Source organism: Heteronotia binoei, chromosome 21 (assembly GCF_032191835.1).
Source record: "Heteronotia binoei isolate CCM8104 ecotype False Entrance Well chromosome 21, APGP_CSIRO_Hbin_v1, whole genome shotgun sequence".
In the NCBI taxonomy this organism is placed as follows: Eukaryota; Metazoa; Chordata; class Lepidosauria; order Squamata; family Gekkonidae; genus Heteronotia; species Heteronotia binoei.
In genome coordinates this window covers 81,926,131-81,941,070 of record NC_083243.1, presented here as the reverse complement: position 1 = coordinate 81,941,070, position 14,940 = coordinate 81,926,131, and the positions used below count along the sequence as shown (strand labels likewise).

Genomic DNA, 14,940 nt, shown 5'->3' with positions numbered 1-14,940 from the left:
CTTGGCATATAGTGAGTTCACTCTTTACATATAGTCATACATGCTTCTAGTTCCTTCAGGATCTTCCTCCAAAAAAATCTGCAATTATTCTTATTATATATCCTTTCAAATCAGTCTCTTCATCCTCAGGTACTCCTCTCAGACGTATCTGGGTTTCCATCAATTTGCAGTCATGAATTGCCACGTTTTCTTGCATTTTTAGCAAGGTGGAATCATGTACTTTCACTCTCTCTTCCATCTCTTGCACTTTCTTTGATGTTACCACAGTCTCATTTCTGAGATCTTCTATATCTTTCCTTAGCTCTTCAATGTCTTTTCTAATTTCTTTTTTAGAAGCAATTATCATGTCTCTCACCCCTTTCATCATCCTGGCTTCCATTGCTTCTAATTGCTCTTGCATTTTCTCCATTGAGGCAGTCCTTGCACGGGTTAACATGCTCTGACATTTAAAAAAACACCGAAAATTTTGACCTCTCCAAATTAAATTTAAACTATCAGGTTTGATAGAGTAAGGCTTGCCCTTTTCAATAAGCCTACTTTTGCAGTCCTCAGAGCCTCCTGGGCTCAGATATTAAATTGTAAAGTTTCTATTTCTTCCAAAATAGCGATCGCGACTTTCTGCTTCCCTTTAAAAAAAAATTCCTTCAAAAGGCTTCTAAAATAATTATTAGTGATAATGTCCAATAGTATTTACCTTATAATTGTCACCTCTGTCAGCTTCACTAATTTTTAATGTCCTGAACACTTTAAAAACTTGGTTTAAATTTTGACCTCCTAGCAATGGCCACCGATGTTTTTCTATGATATTATAAGATATTGGATTTATATCCCGCCCTCCACTCCAAAGAGTCTCAGAGCGGCTCACAATCTCCTTTACCTTCCTCCCCCACAAAAGACACCCTGTGAGGTGGGTGGGGCTGGAGAGGGCTCTCCCAGCAGCTGCCCTTTCAAGGACAACCTCTGCCAGAGCTATGGCTGACCCAAGGCCATGCTAGCAGGTGCAAGTGGAGGAGCGGGGAATCAAACCCAGTTCTCCCAGATAAGAGTTTGCACACTTAACCACTACACCAAACTGGCGTATTATAGTCCTAGACTAGGCTAGCTGCTTCAATGATTTCCCTTTTCCATCCAACACTTCCTGCTTTTATTGCCACCAAATCCTGTTTTCACTGGTAAAAAGATCTCACGATGTTTGATATATTTCCTGTGTTGACTGTGAGAACTGCAAATCTGTGACAATGGGGCTTTTTCACCAAAACCACAAGTAGACAAAACAATAAATTCCTTTCCACTTTTTAGCACTGTCCTTTAAATTTACAAAGTTCAAATTTCACCCCTTCTCCCCTTCTTCTTCCAAGGTTTCTGAATCTCTATTTCCCACCTTCTGATTTTATTTTGTTTAACTTTAAATAGTCCCGGAATGAAGATAGTCATCAGTACCTTTTTCTGCAGTTATCCAGATCCAACACTGGTCTTGTATAGCTTTAGATGTTTAGCAGTCTCAACGAAGGTTAGGATCCTGTCGAGCTTATGTCAAATAAATGACTCTGGAAACTTCTGCAGATGATAAATATGCAACTCGTCTCTGGAGACCCCTCAAAGCCTCAAAGGAGCCCCTCCCCGGGACTCCCTTTTAGCCAAGGTAAATCTCCTCAGAGTTTCCTGTGCATATCTTGGACTGATCTCTGACTGAGAAAAGTAGGCAGTAGGCATTAAATTGCCCTCCACTACCCTGAACAGAAGCCCCAGCTTGTTCCCCTTCTGAGAAGCAATTCCGCTCAGCGTTTTCCAACCCCGGAAGTCCTGGGCCAGTTCACTTGTAATGCCTTTCTCCCTTATTTATGCAAAGAACAAAATTTCACAAATTGTACTCTGTGGCCCATGATCTAAAAATAGCTTTTACTTCTCTTCACAGAATGTTTTAGAGTTGATGGTTCATGATGGAGATGACTGCCTTCTCACTGTTCTTTTTGATGTTTCTAAAATTCAACTTGGAGAAACTATCTGCCTCACATTTCCATTGGACCAAAAAGTAAGAAACTGTAGGACATTAATAAGATACCATTATTAAATGGGGACCCACAAAGACTTGTGGGGTGATAATAGTAGACCAAAAGGGTCTATATATGTTCTGTCCCCTTCTGAACAGAGTATATCTTTAACACCAAAAAACTCATAAAAATTCTGGGGCAATGAACATATAAACCGTTGAACATGGGTTCTAAGATGTCACAACAATACTGCCTTGATATTAGGAAAATTTGGTCAGCAGGTACATATTTAATATTATAAAATTCTAAATGGCCTCTGGACAACTGAGGTAGCAAGTTTATTTAATACATTTATTCTCTGTCCTTTTACTTAAAAAACAGTCCAAGGGATTATAATAAGCAAAAACAAAATGACACAAAATAATTAAAGCTAAATTAATCAAACTCATTCTGCAACAGTGTGTGTTTGGTGGTGCGCAAACTGCTTTTACAGATTTGGCTGTGTTTGACTGTGTTTTTAACTGTTGTATTTATCTTGTTAATATATAATTCTTGAGGGAATCTGTTTTAATGTATCTGAAAAAGTGTGTATCTACACATGCTATGTTCTCAATTATACCCAGAGTTGAACTTTGCTGGTCTTGGAGGTACCACTGGACTCGAAACTTAGTTCACACATCTGTTTGTATTTGTACTTTAATCTAATCTCAGCTATGCCCAGTTATGGTTGGATTATTTGCTAAATCTGCAGAGTACTCAGAGTTTACAACACAACAAAGCCTTCTGGCATGTGGGTGCCCTTTATAGTTGCAAACTAATATGAGTCCTCTTATTTAAGGAACTCTGTTCTAGATAGGATAGAGGAGAGATAGGTTACCAATCTAGTCTAACTAGCTAAAATGGATGGAGATACAGGAGCATGTCTTGCTGTCATGTTGCCAAGACAGTGAGGTCTGGCAAAGTGTGGAGAGAAGGTGTGAAACTGGGAGGAAATTTTCCCTAAGAGTAGCAATTTACACATCAAAGGGATAGCATCAAAGAGAGAAGGGAAAGATATTTAGTGTCCTAGTCTATCTATCTCTCTGACTCTCTTGTAGACTTCATCTGAATGCTGAGGGTAAGAGACAGCACAAAGCATTTCACTTCCAACAGTTATGCATCTTAACTCTAACTAGCCATTCCTGGCAACTACCCTCCACCTATATGTAAGGCTTGAGGAAAACTGTTTCAATGAATGCAAACAAAAACTTATACCCAGAATTAAACTTTGTTGGTCTTTAAAAGTGCCACTGGACTCAAACTTTGTTGTGTTGCTTCACACCAACACAGCTACCCACCTGAACTTGTTAATGGGTTGTTATGTTATTCTTAGTGTCCTTGAAACTTGTTGTTTTGTAAGATAACTGGAATACAAATATATTTTAAATAAATAAAGCCAAGAATAACACAATGGGAAGATACAAGTAAATAGTAGCAATTGGAATGCACAGTATAACCTTATGTAGCCTAACAAAACCTTAAAAGCTGATTGGCAGGTAAAACTGCAGTGCGCTGTCAATGCCCAGGCGGGCCAGCAGCAGTGGACCATGGAGCCTGAAAAGGCGGCCGCAGCACTGCCTCCTCCCCACTTCCTGGATGGGAAGAAAGTGAGGAGGAGGCAGCGCCACGGCTGCCCTTTCAGACTCCGTGGTCCGCTGTTGCTGGCCTGCCTGGGCATTGACAGCACCACACAGTTTTGCCCGCTGATCAGCTTATTGGGGGGGGGGGGGGCACACCTATAGATAGCCCGGAGTGTGGTGCTCCACCACTGGTTCTGGGCATTTAAATAGACTTGGGGGGGAGGCGCAGGGGGGAGGGAGGAGGAGGCGGGGAAGTGGCGGGCTGAGTCTGCCTAGGGTGCTATGTACCCAAGGGCCGGTCCTGTCAGGAACCATCTAATTTCAGCAACAATACTTAATGGCCTGCTGATTATATCATATCATTGGATGGTTATGAAAAGCCAGCAGTGTACTTGGAGCACAACAGGAAATCTCTGGCAGCTGGCAAGATCTCTTGGTTAAAGGCTAATAATAGGCATTTGGACAAGGGGAAAAATCAAGGGATATGGTCTGGTCAGGCCAGATTAAAAGTCAGGAAAGGATTGGCTCAGATGAGGGATAGAGTACAGTTCAAGGGAAGAGAATAAAAGGAGGGCTCCCAAATCTGGCCAGGGAAGGATGAGGAGATGCTGAGCGTGGTGTTAAGGTTGAGTTCTCAGGGAAGAAAGATGTGTGTGACAAACCTTGCCTGCACCCTGATTCTGAAGCCTGGGGAGCCTCTCCAGGTAGAGCATTACATCAGAGGATGGTAGAGGCAAACCAGCTGCAAGGGGCATTTACAACAGCATGGCTTATCAAACAAGCATATATTGTTACAATGTGCCTGGTCACTTCTAATACTTTCTGCTATTTCTCTGTGAAGTGAAATCTCTCAGTATCTGAGTTTGTAGATGCTGATTTCTGATGATGAAAAATATATTGATTGTTGCTTGTTACATCTATATTTGAGGGAGATGGGTGTCAATTTTCTTCCAACAATGGACAGTTAATAGTGACTTTGCCTGAGCTTTGCTGTTGATTGTGCTAAATTTTAAAGTATAGTTTTAGAATACTTTGAAATAAATAAATTGGTTTAATTTATTTTTTCTCACACTCAGCCTTTGGGTACCCTACTTTGTTCCTTCTTAAGGTATTCCCCCTTCCCTTTCTGTTTTGGTTTTAGAACTGTGATTATTTATTTATTTATTTATTCTATGACTTATATCCCGCCCTTCCCATAAAATGGCTCAGGGCGGCTCACAACAAACGATAAAACAATACACAAAGTGCAAAATTGTTACAGTTAAAAAGTCAAAACATTTAAAAACCTTAAAATCTTAACATTAAAACTATGCCGTATATGTCACTAAAGTCTGATAAGCCACATTAATCTAGTCAGGCGTAGGCTAGCCGGAAGAGGCTTGTCTTACAGGCCCTGCGGAACTGAGTAAGATTCCGCAGGGCCCTCACCTCTTCCGGCAGCTGGTTCCACCATGTGGGGGCCATTGTAGAGAAGGCCCTGTCTCTGGTTGTCTTGAGACGGACTTCTTTGGGCCCGGGGATGGTGAGAAGGTTTTGCGTCCCAGACCTCAGTACTCTCTGGGGAACGTGTGGGGAGAGACGGTCCTTCAGATAGGCAGGTCCCAGGCCATATAGGGCTTTAAAGGTAATAACCAGCACCTTGTACCGGACCCGGTATATTATTGGAAGCCAGTGCAGAGCCCGAAGACCCGGCCGAATGTGCCCCCACTTTGGGAGGCCCAATAACAGCCGGGCCGCGGCATTCTGCACCAGCTGCAATTTCCGGGTCCGGCACAGGGGCAGCCCCATGTAGAGGGCATTGCAGTAATCCAACCTCGAGGTGACCGTAGCATGGATCACTATTGCTAGGTCGTCGCGGTCCAGGAAGGGGGCCAACTGCCTTGCCCGCCTAAGATGAAAAAACGCGGACTTGGCAGTGGCTGCTATCTGAGCCTCCATCTTTAGGGACGGCTCCAGTAGCACCCCCAGGCTTTTGACCCTGTCCGCCGCCATCAGCGGCGCACCGTCAAAAGCTGGTAGGGGGATTTCCCCCCCTGGACCACGACGGCCCAAACAAAGGACCTCTGTCTTCGCAGGATTCAGTCTTAGTCCACTCAGATTAGCCCAAAGTTATCCAGCAGGCTTCACATGAAGAAGTGGGGAATTAAATCTGGTTCTCCAGATTAGAGTCCACCACTCTTAACTATTACGCCACATTGACTCTCTATGGAATTTTCCAAATACTGTGGAATCTTCCAAAAAGCACTGTAGTTGCTCAGAGCACAGCTTGAAAACCAGTCATTTAAATCTATATTCAGTGGCTATGATCTCTTGCTTCTAGTACTATTAAGGAGGGGATCTCAGAGTATCCTGCTTGTTTTTCTTTTTGTAGATTCAAGAAGAGCTAGAGGTGGAGTTTAGACTGGAGAGCATGTAAGTACATGCAGTTGTACCACATTTTCAAGAACATATATCATCGTAAAAATAAATTAGCCAAATTATGGTACATATCAGACCAATAGAAAGATTTCTTATGAACTGTCAAAACCTCTGTGCTGTGAACTTTGGTGAAATAATTATCAGATTATTAAGCTTTAAATCATTTTTGTATTTGTTTGCATCAGGTGGAATGATGGAATTTTAACCTAGGGGGGAATTGTTAACAAGTAGTTGAGTTCTTGCAGGCCAGTTATGATGTGTCAACTATTTTCATTTTGTTTTGCAGTGCAGTTCCTCTTGAAAATATTGTTACTAATGGCATATTAATGGTAATTTCAATTTTTAATTATTTCACTTTTTTATCATACAGTGGCTGTGGGCATTTGGCTATGGGATTTTACTGCATTCTTCAGAATTCTGAGTCCTGTTCTCATTTTGCATCCTGTGGCAAGGGAGCTTCCAGACCACCAAACTGTGGGGTTAAGGGAGATCAAAACATTCAGACAAATGACAATTCTATATGGAGGTTATGAAAAGATTCAGGTGTATATTTCAGCATACTCAAGACAAGCAGGCCACCTATCCCATTGTTTAGTTTTCTTACAATGCAATGAGGTTATTTTTTTAAAAAAATAAAATAAAATGTTATATCCTTCTAAGACCATTGAATTGAATGGTTTTAGAAGGGTATACTTCTGTTTAGGATTGCATTGTTATATTGTTAGTCCACTCAATAGTCTGAGGTATTAGAAAAGGTAGCACATAGGGTACAGTCTGAATTTTGCAGAATCTCACTCTGTTACCTATCTGCTTTTCTTGGTAGTGCTTCTGATTAGTATAAAACCCATAATCAGGCTGCCATCTTATACAGGGCAAATATATAATATATGTAAATAATAGGTATTTATTACTTTACAACCCACCTTTCTCACTCAGATTCAAGGCAGATTACATGGTATAAAACAATGTGTTGGGGTGATGGTGGTTTCCTATAGCATGCCAGACTGCTTCTGTAAGTTTCAAGTCTGTTTGTTAGTTTCAAGAGTTTTTTTCTCCCTATGCCCAAATTGCTTTGCTTAGATTTGTTCTGCTGTGATTCTTTTGTTTGACATTAGTCCTATTGAGCTTGCAGTGCCACAGTGGCAGAGGGTTCAGCTGGTGTTCTGCGTATTGCAGTTGGTTCTGTTGGGTTTGCAAAAGTGTCCCTCCTTAAGTTTCCACTGTGGAGATTCTGCAGTTTGATTTTGGTTTTGTTTAGCTTGACACACTGACTTATTCTACTAGGATTACTGGGTTCTGCTGGGTTTGTTATTGGTTCTTCTATGAGAGGCATTTAGCCATTGATTTGCTGCTTCCATGGCTGTTGCCCTGGAAGCAGCTTGGAGGGTTTTTTTTCCCTCCACAGGAAATAACAGAGGACAGCTTGTGCAACCCTGTTCAGGGTCCCACAGAATTGGACCCCTTTGTCCAATCTACTTGGAGTTGGGGTGGGCTATTTAAAGAAGAAGTTAAATAAGTTCTGTTGCAGTTTTGGTGCCTGTACCTTTATAACAACTCCCAGCCATCCAGAAAGTTTTTCCATGGGGACTAATGGACCTGACAACTTCAGAACCACCCCACCCCCCAAAAAACTGAATACCATATCAGTATTTTTAATTTGGAAATACTGAAATCTCCAATGCCTTCTTTTCCTAGCATTATTGTCTTTTCTAGTAACCAAGTACAATAGCCTCAGTTTAGTTCTACGGAGAGTTCAGGCTTGATTTGATCTAGAGCCCCCTTATCTGTCTTTTTACAGTATCTGTAAATCCCCCAACACAACAGTTCAGATGAATCAACTTTGTTTCTGGCAGTTTTCTTTGCTGTCCAACTTTCACACCCATACATAGTAATGGGGAATTCTTCTTCTTCTTGGCTTGACTTCGCGAACGGAGATTTAAGAAAGGTGCAGTAGTCCACGTCTGCTGCAGGCTCGCTGGTGGCTGACAAGACCAATGCGGGACAGACAGGTCCAGCCACAGTGGCTGCAGGGAAAAGTCTGATTTGGGGTTGGTGCTGTAGCAGTGCGATTCTTCCTCAATCTCCTTTTGTCCTCAAGACCAGCTATGCGTGCGTTCTCAAAGGAAGAGACAGCCTGGTGGATGGTGTGCCTCCATGCTTTGCGATCTGAGGCTAGGTCAGACCACTGGTGATGGTTGATGCAACAGGTACCAAGGGATTTCTTCAAGGAGTCCTTGTACCTCTTCTTTGGTGCCCCTCTATTTTGATGGCCGGTGGAAAGTTCGCCATACAGGGCAATCTTGGGAAGGCGGTGGTTTTCCATCCTGGAAATATGCCCTGCCCAGCGCAGCTGTGCCTTCAACAGCAGTGCCTCGATGCTTGTAACCTCTGCCCGCTTGAGGACTTCAGTGTTGGTCACAAAGTCACTCCAGTGGATGTTGAGGATGGTGCGAAGGCAGCGCTGATGAAAGCGCTCAAGGAGTCGCAGGTGATGACGGTATAAAACCCACGATTCGGAGCTGTAGATGAGGGTTGTTATCACAACCGCTTTATAAACATTGATCTTTGTGCTTTTTTTCAGTTGCTTATTGCTCCACACTCTTTTGTGCAGTCGGCCAAATGCACGGTTTGCCTTTGCCAGCCTGTTGTCAATCTCCTTGTCGATCTTGGCATCTGAGGAGATGATGCACCCCAGGTAGCTGAACTGCTGGACTGTCTTCAGAACTGATTCACCCACAGTGATGCAGGGAGGGTGATAATCTTCCTGGGGTGCAGGCTGGTGGAGAACTTCTGTCTTCTTCAGACTAACTTCTAGGCCGAATAGCTTGGCAGCCTCTGCAAAGCAGGATGTCATATGCTGCAGAGCTGATACAGAGTGGGATACAAGTGCAGCATCATCAGCAAACAGTAGCTAGCGGATAAGTTTTTCCATTGTCTTGGAGTGAGCCTTTAGTCGCCTCAGGTTGAACAGGCTGCCATCGGTGCGATAGCGGATGTAGACACCATCGTCATCATCTAGATCTACTGCGGCTCTTTGAAGCATCATGCTAAAGAAGATCGTAAAGAGAGTTGGCGCGAGAACGCAGCCTTGCTTTACACCTGTGCCTATTGGGAAGGGCTCCGAGAGGTCGTTGCAGTGTCTGACTTGGCCTCGCTGGTCTTCATGTAGCTGGATGATCATGCTGAGGAACCTTGGGGGACATCCTAAACGTTCCAAGATTTGCCACAGGCCTTTCCTGCTAACGGTATCGAAAACTTTGGTAAGGTCGACAAAAGTCACATATAGACCCTTGTTCTGTTCCCTGCATTTCTCTTGGAGCTGCCTGAGAACAAATACCATGTCAGTGGTGCTCCTGTTAGCTCTGAAGCCGCACTGGCTCTCTGGGAGGAGTTCTTCTGCAATGGTGGGCACCAGTCTTTTTCAGGAGTATTCTGGCAAGGATTTTGCCTGCGATGGAGAGCAGGGTTATCCCCCAGTAGTTGGAGCAGTCTGACTTTTCCCCTTTGTTCTTGTGTAGAGTGATGATGATTGCATCGCGAAAGTCTTGTGGTAGTTTGCCTTGTTCCAAGCAGGTGACAAGTACTTTGTGAAGTGTGCTATGTAGTACTGTGCCCCCATGCTTCCAGATCTCTGGTGGGATTCCATCAACTCCCGCTGCTTGCCACTTTTCAGTTGCTTGATGGCTTTAACAGTCTCTTCTAGGGTGGGGACCTCATCCAACTCTGTTTTCACTGGTTGAAGTGGGGTGAGGTGGATTGCTGAATCTTGAACTACGCGGTTGGCACTGAAGAGAACCTGAAAATACTCCGACCACCGGTTCAGTATGGATGCCTTGTCTGTGAGGAGCACTTGGCCGTCTGCACTATGCAAGGGACTCTGAACCTGATATGATGGGCCATATACTGCCTTCAGGGCTTCGTAGAACCCTCTTAAATCACCAGTGTCTGCACACAGCTGGGTTCTCTCTGCAAGCTTGGTCCACCACTCGTTCTGAATGTCTCGAAGCTTGCGTTAGAGGTTGCTACATACAGCGCGAAAGATTGCTTTTTTCCTGGGACAGGAGGGCTGAGCAAGATGTGCTTGGTAGGCAGATCTCTTTTTCGCTAGTAATTCTTGTATCTCTTGATTGTTCTCGTCAAACCAGTCCTTGTTCTTCAGAGATCAACAGGATGGTAGTTTTTAGGTGTTCCCAGAGTGCTTCTGGAGAAGGGTCTGTGGAGCAACTGGGGTCCTCAATTCTTTCTCTGCGTCAACAAAAAATAAGGCCACTTCTTTTTCCGGATGCTTTTCATAGTATTCCACAACATTAATAACAGCTCTTACATTGTCCCTTATTTGTCTTTTAGGAAGAAATCCCGCTTGGTCTTTGTTTATAAAGTTGGTCAGGTATTGTTTCAGTCGCTCTGCTAAAATTCTTGTATAGATCTTATAGTCATTATTCAACAATGAGATTGGTCTATAATTTTTTACGTTTGTGCTATCTTTATCTTCCTTAGGAATCAGAGAGATTACAGCTTCCCTCCAGGTCTTTGGGATTTTCCCTTCTTCTCTTATCGTGTTTAACAACTTCAACAGTTTGGGTGTTAATTCATCCTTGAGAGATTTGTAAAATTTTGACGTGAATCCATCTGGCCCTGGAGCTTTACCCTCTTGCATTGCTTTTATTGCTGCTTCTATTTCAATTTTCTCTATTGGGTCATTTAATATCTTTTTCATATGTTCCGTCAAAGGTGCCACCTGAATGTTTCGTAGATACTCTTCCACTTTTTCTTTACTTACATTCACACCCTTGAATAAATTTGCATAGTATTTAAAGAATTCTCTTTTGATTCCTTCTTGATCCACTACTGTTTTCCCATTTGCCATGATTTTATTTATAATCTTATTTTCTTTCCTTTTTTTTAATTGCCAGGCCAGGTATTTACCAGGTTTGTTTGCACTTTCAAACGATTTCTGTTTCAAATTTTTTAAATTCCATTCTAATTCTTTATTCAGCAAATGTTTAACTTGGGATTGTAATATCGTAATTTCTTTTATTAATTTTTTCTTCCCTGGTCTTTTTTTTAAGTCCTTTTCTTTTTTATCTATTTCATTTTGCAGTGCTGACAGCCTTTCTTCTCTTGCTCTTTTGTCTTTATTATTCAATGTAATTAATATACCCCTCATTACTGCTTTATAAGTGTCCCATACTGTTGGATATTCCATATCATCCGTTTCATTTATTTGGAAGAATGCTGCAGTCTCCTTTTCTAAGAATGATACAGTGTCTTTATTTTGTAGTAAATCCTCATTAATTCTCCATCTTCTTGATTTTCTTTGCAATTTTGTTGACCAGCATATTGGATTATGGTCCGCCCAAACCTTTGGAAGAATCTCAATTTTTTTTGTTATGAGGCCCAAGCCTTGGGAACCCCACAACATGTCAATTCTGGAAAAAGAATTATGCCTTGCTGAGAAAAATGTATAGTCTCTTACCTCAGGGTTGAACTTTCTCCAAATGTCTTCTAGATTTTCCTGTTTAATCAACTCAAAGAAAGAATTGGGCAGCTTCCCTTCTTTATCATTCTTCTTTGGACTTGATCTGTCAAGGTTATTTTGTATTGTCCCATTAAAATCACCCATCATCAATACCTGGTCATAAGTCTCTTCGTCCATTTGTCTATTTATGTCTTTAAAGAATTTGTCTTTCGCTCCATTGGGTGCATAGAGTCCTAGTAGTAACGTTTTTTTCGCCTCTATCGTCACCTCAACAGCAATGTATCTTCCTTCTTTGTCTTTAAAGATTAATTTTGGGTCAAGTTGTTCTTTAATGTAAAAAACCACCCCTCTTTTCTTTTGCTCTGCTAGTGAAAAAAATTCCAACCCCAAATTTCTATTCCACAAAAATTTACTGTCCTTGCGTTGTATATGAACTTCCTGTAAACAAATTATATTACATTTTTGCTTTTTAATCCAATGAAATGTTCTCCTTCTTTTCTGTGGTGAATTTAGTCCATTTATATTCCAAGATAGTAATTTGTACTCCATTATGATGTTGGTTCTTTATTTTCTTCAAAAAAGCTATGCATCTCTTGTTCGCTTCTTATTGTAATCCTTTTGCCATTTTGTTCAAATCCAAGACCCTCTGGTATTATCCATCTATATCTTGTGCCCTCTGCACGCAACTGATCGGTTAGCTTCTTGTACTTTTTCCTATCGCTGATCACTTCTCTTGGTAGCTCTTTCATTATTTTAACTCTGCTCCCTTCTATTGCCCAGGCTTTTTGGTACCCTTTCCTCAAAATTTTCTCTGCCACCTCTTTTGATCTTAATCTTATGACGATGTCTCTTGGCAGACCTTTATTTTTCGCATAAACTGAGTTGACTCTGTAGGCACCCTCCAACATACTCTTAAATCTGTCAGGGTCTTCTTCTATGTACTCAGTGATGATATCCACCATATAGCCTTTTAAGTCTGTATCTTCTTTTTCAGGTACCCCTCTTAGACGCACTTGTGACTCCAGCAACTTACAGTCGTGTATTATGACCTTTTCTTGAATTTTTAGCAAGGCAGAGGCCTGTGTATCCACTTTCATCTCTACCTCTTTCACTTTATTTTGAGTCTCTTCCTTAAAATTCTCTATCTCCTTCTTAAGGTCTCCAACTTCTTTTTTAATATCTTTTTTTATTGCCAAATGCAATTTGTCCATAGCTTTTAACATTTTTGCCTCCAGAGCGTCAAATTGAGCCTGCATCTTGTCAAATGATTGGGCTCTTGCACGTGTTGTTCTTTCTACTGACATATAAAAAATCACCAAACCTTAAAAAAATCCCCACATAAAATTTAGCATCCAATCCAATAGCTTAGAGCCAGTTCTTTCAGATGAGACTAGTTTCGTTTTTCTCCCTTCTTCCTGAGCAAAGATATTGAATTTTAACAATTTTGACAGTTTTTCTCCCTTTTAAAATGGCAATCGTTATTTCTCTATGGTACAGTTCCAGCCTAGAGAGGTCTCTCTTCGTCTTTCTTGATCTGAGTCTTGGACTCAATTCCTTCCTAGTTCAAAGGTCGGATGTCACAGCTCTTGTTGTCCTTATAGGCTCTGATTTATTGTCCAGCCCCTTTTAGTTTCACTTCCTGTCACAGCTTAGACTGATCTCGTGTCTAATCTCGCAGTTTTTTGAGCTGCATGAAGAAACCGCAACCACAAAAATTCACAACAATATGTCCTTTCTCCAAAATATCTTTGAAGGCAATTGTTTTTACGGCGTTCAGTTTTCCCAAGCTGAATTCTTTTCCTGCTGTGCCCCCACTCAGCTCAGTTCATTCTAGGTTCTGCAGTTTATGGGCATATATACACGGCAACTCTCTTTTCTTTCTTCTGCGTCACCAGCCTCCCATTGCCAACTTTCACTCTTATCTTGAAAGGTTTTTTTTTTTTTTTTTGCTGTTGTTCACATCCAAAGCCACAGAGCTCAGCTTAACAAGGTAAAAGTTTTTTTTTCCATTCAATTATGCTTTGCCTTCGTCTGTTATTAATCCACTCAGTGTTTAAACTATATTCAAAGTCTCTCAGAGTGAAGATAAGAATGATGAGTCTACCTTTTAGATGTTCTCAACTCCCCCGGCTGCTATTAACCCAAGACGACTTATCTTCCTTTAATGCTGTTGATATCGAACTGGAGCAGTCAGGGAGCTGACTCCTTCATTTCTTGATGTCCGGCAATGGAATGTCAACCATCGTCTGCAGTGACTCTAAAGTGACTTCGGTCACTTAAGGCTGTCGGAATCCAAGCACGCTAGAAGGACTGATTTTAACTGGGGTCCTCAATTCTTGACTGGAGTTTTGCCTGGAAGGCAGCTTTAACTTCGGCTGACTGAAGGCTGCCAACCTGAAGCTTCCTCCGAGGGATACCTCCTCTCCTGGGTGTGGGTTTAAAGTGAAGACGGAGATTGCAGTGTACAAGACGATGATCCGTATGACATTCCGCACTGGGCATTACTCGGGTGTGTAAGATATCTATGGGGTATAGATTACCCCTATACATATGCTAATAGTTCTGGTAGGCAAGCCAACTAAGGAATTTGGTGCTAGGGAGTCTCCACGCAATTCCTGGAGATTTCTCAGAGCGTCTTCTGGGAGGACTCTGTAAACTGGATGTTTCTCAGTTACCTCCGCGGCTGGGGTGGACTGATGTCATTCTGCTGTTGTGGCCATTATGAACTGGTTGCGCTCTGCGAACGCCATACACTACACTCCTCCCCCCTTAGTTAGTGACATAGTCCTGGAGGTAGTCCTGGAGGCCGGCGCTCCCGTGTTGAACGCCTAGGAGTTGCTTGTGGTGCCGGGGCTACTTCCGCATCTGGGGTTTCCCCGGGGGTTTGAGCATTGGTGGGTTGTGGGTCGGGGTCCGAGGGTTGGTCCGCCTCTGCCGGTGTGTGTGGCCGTGGTGCTGGTGCAGGGGTCGTTGGGTGCCCCTCGGACCCTGCCCCCTCCCTCGTTTCCGTGGGTACCTCTGGGAGAGTCCGGCGGCGTAACTGGTCGATGTGCCGGTGTAGGATCTGGCCCCCCTCGGTGGATACCTCGTAGTGGCGGGAACCCATGACCCGTAGTACCCGCCCGGCTACCCACTCTGGGCCTGAAGCGTAGTTGCGGGCAAACACTGGGTCCCCCGCGAAGAACCCCCTAGCCGCGTCTCTGACCTCCGGGGACCCTCGCACGTCGGGGGCTCTGTCGGGGTTTAGCCGATCTAGCCTTGTGGTGAGCTTGCGTCCCATGAGGAGCTCAGCTGGGCTGACCCCGGTGACTGGGTTTGGAATGACCCGGTTGTCGAAGAGGAACGCGGCTAGCTGGTGGTCCCAATCGCCTTGCACTATTCTGCCCAGGGCCTCTTTTGTTGTTCGGACCATCCGCTCGGCCTGGCCGTTGGT

The 14,940-nt window shown here is 43.0% G+C and overlaps 1 protein-coding gene across 2 annotated transcripts in view; it reads left to right on the top strand.

Moving 5' to 3' along the window:
- LOC132590042 (cytosolic phospholipase A2 epsilon-like) overlaps positions 1-14,940 on the top strand; it is a 139,498-nt gene that overhangs the window by 41,821 nt on the left and 82,737 nt on the right. For both annotated transcript variants that reach the window (XM_060262879.1, XM_060262878.1), the window contains exons 4-6: positions 1,916-2,032; positions 5,982-6,022; positions 6,315-6,357. In XM_060262879.1, coding sequence (XP_060118862.1) covers positions 1,916-2,032; positions 5,982-6,022; positions 6,315-6,357 — 201 coding nt within the window. The remainder of the gene's footprint in view (positions 1-1,915; positions 2,033-5,981; positions 6,023-6,314; positions 6,358-14,940) is intronic.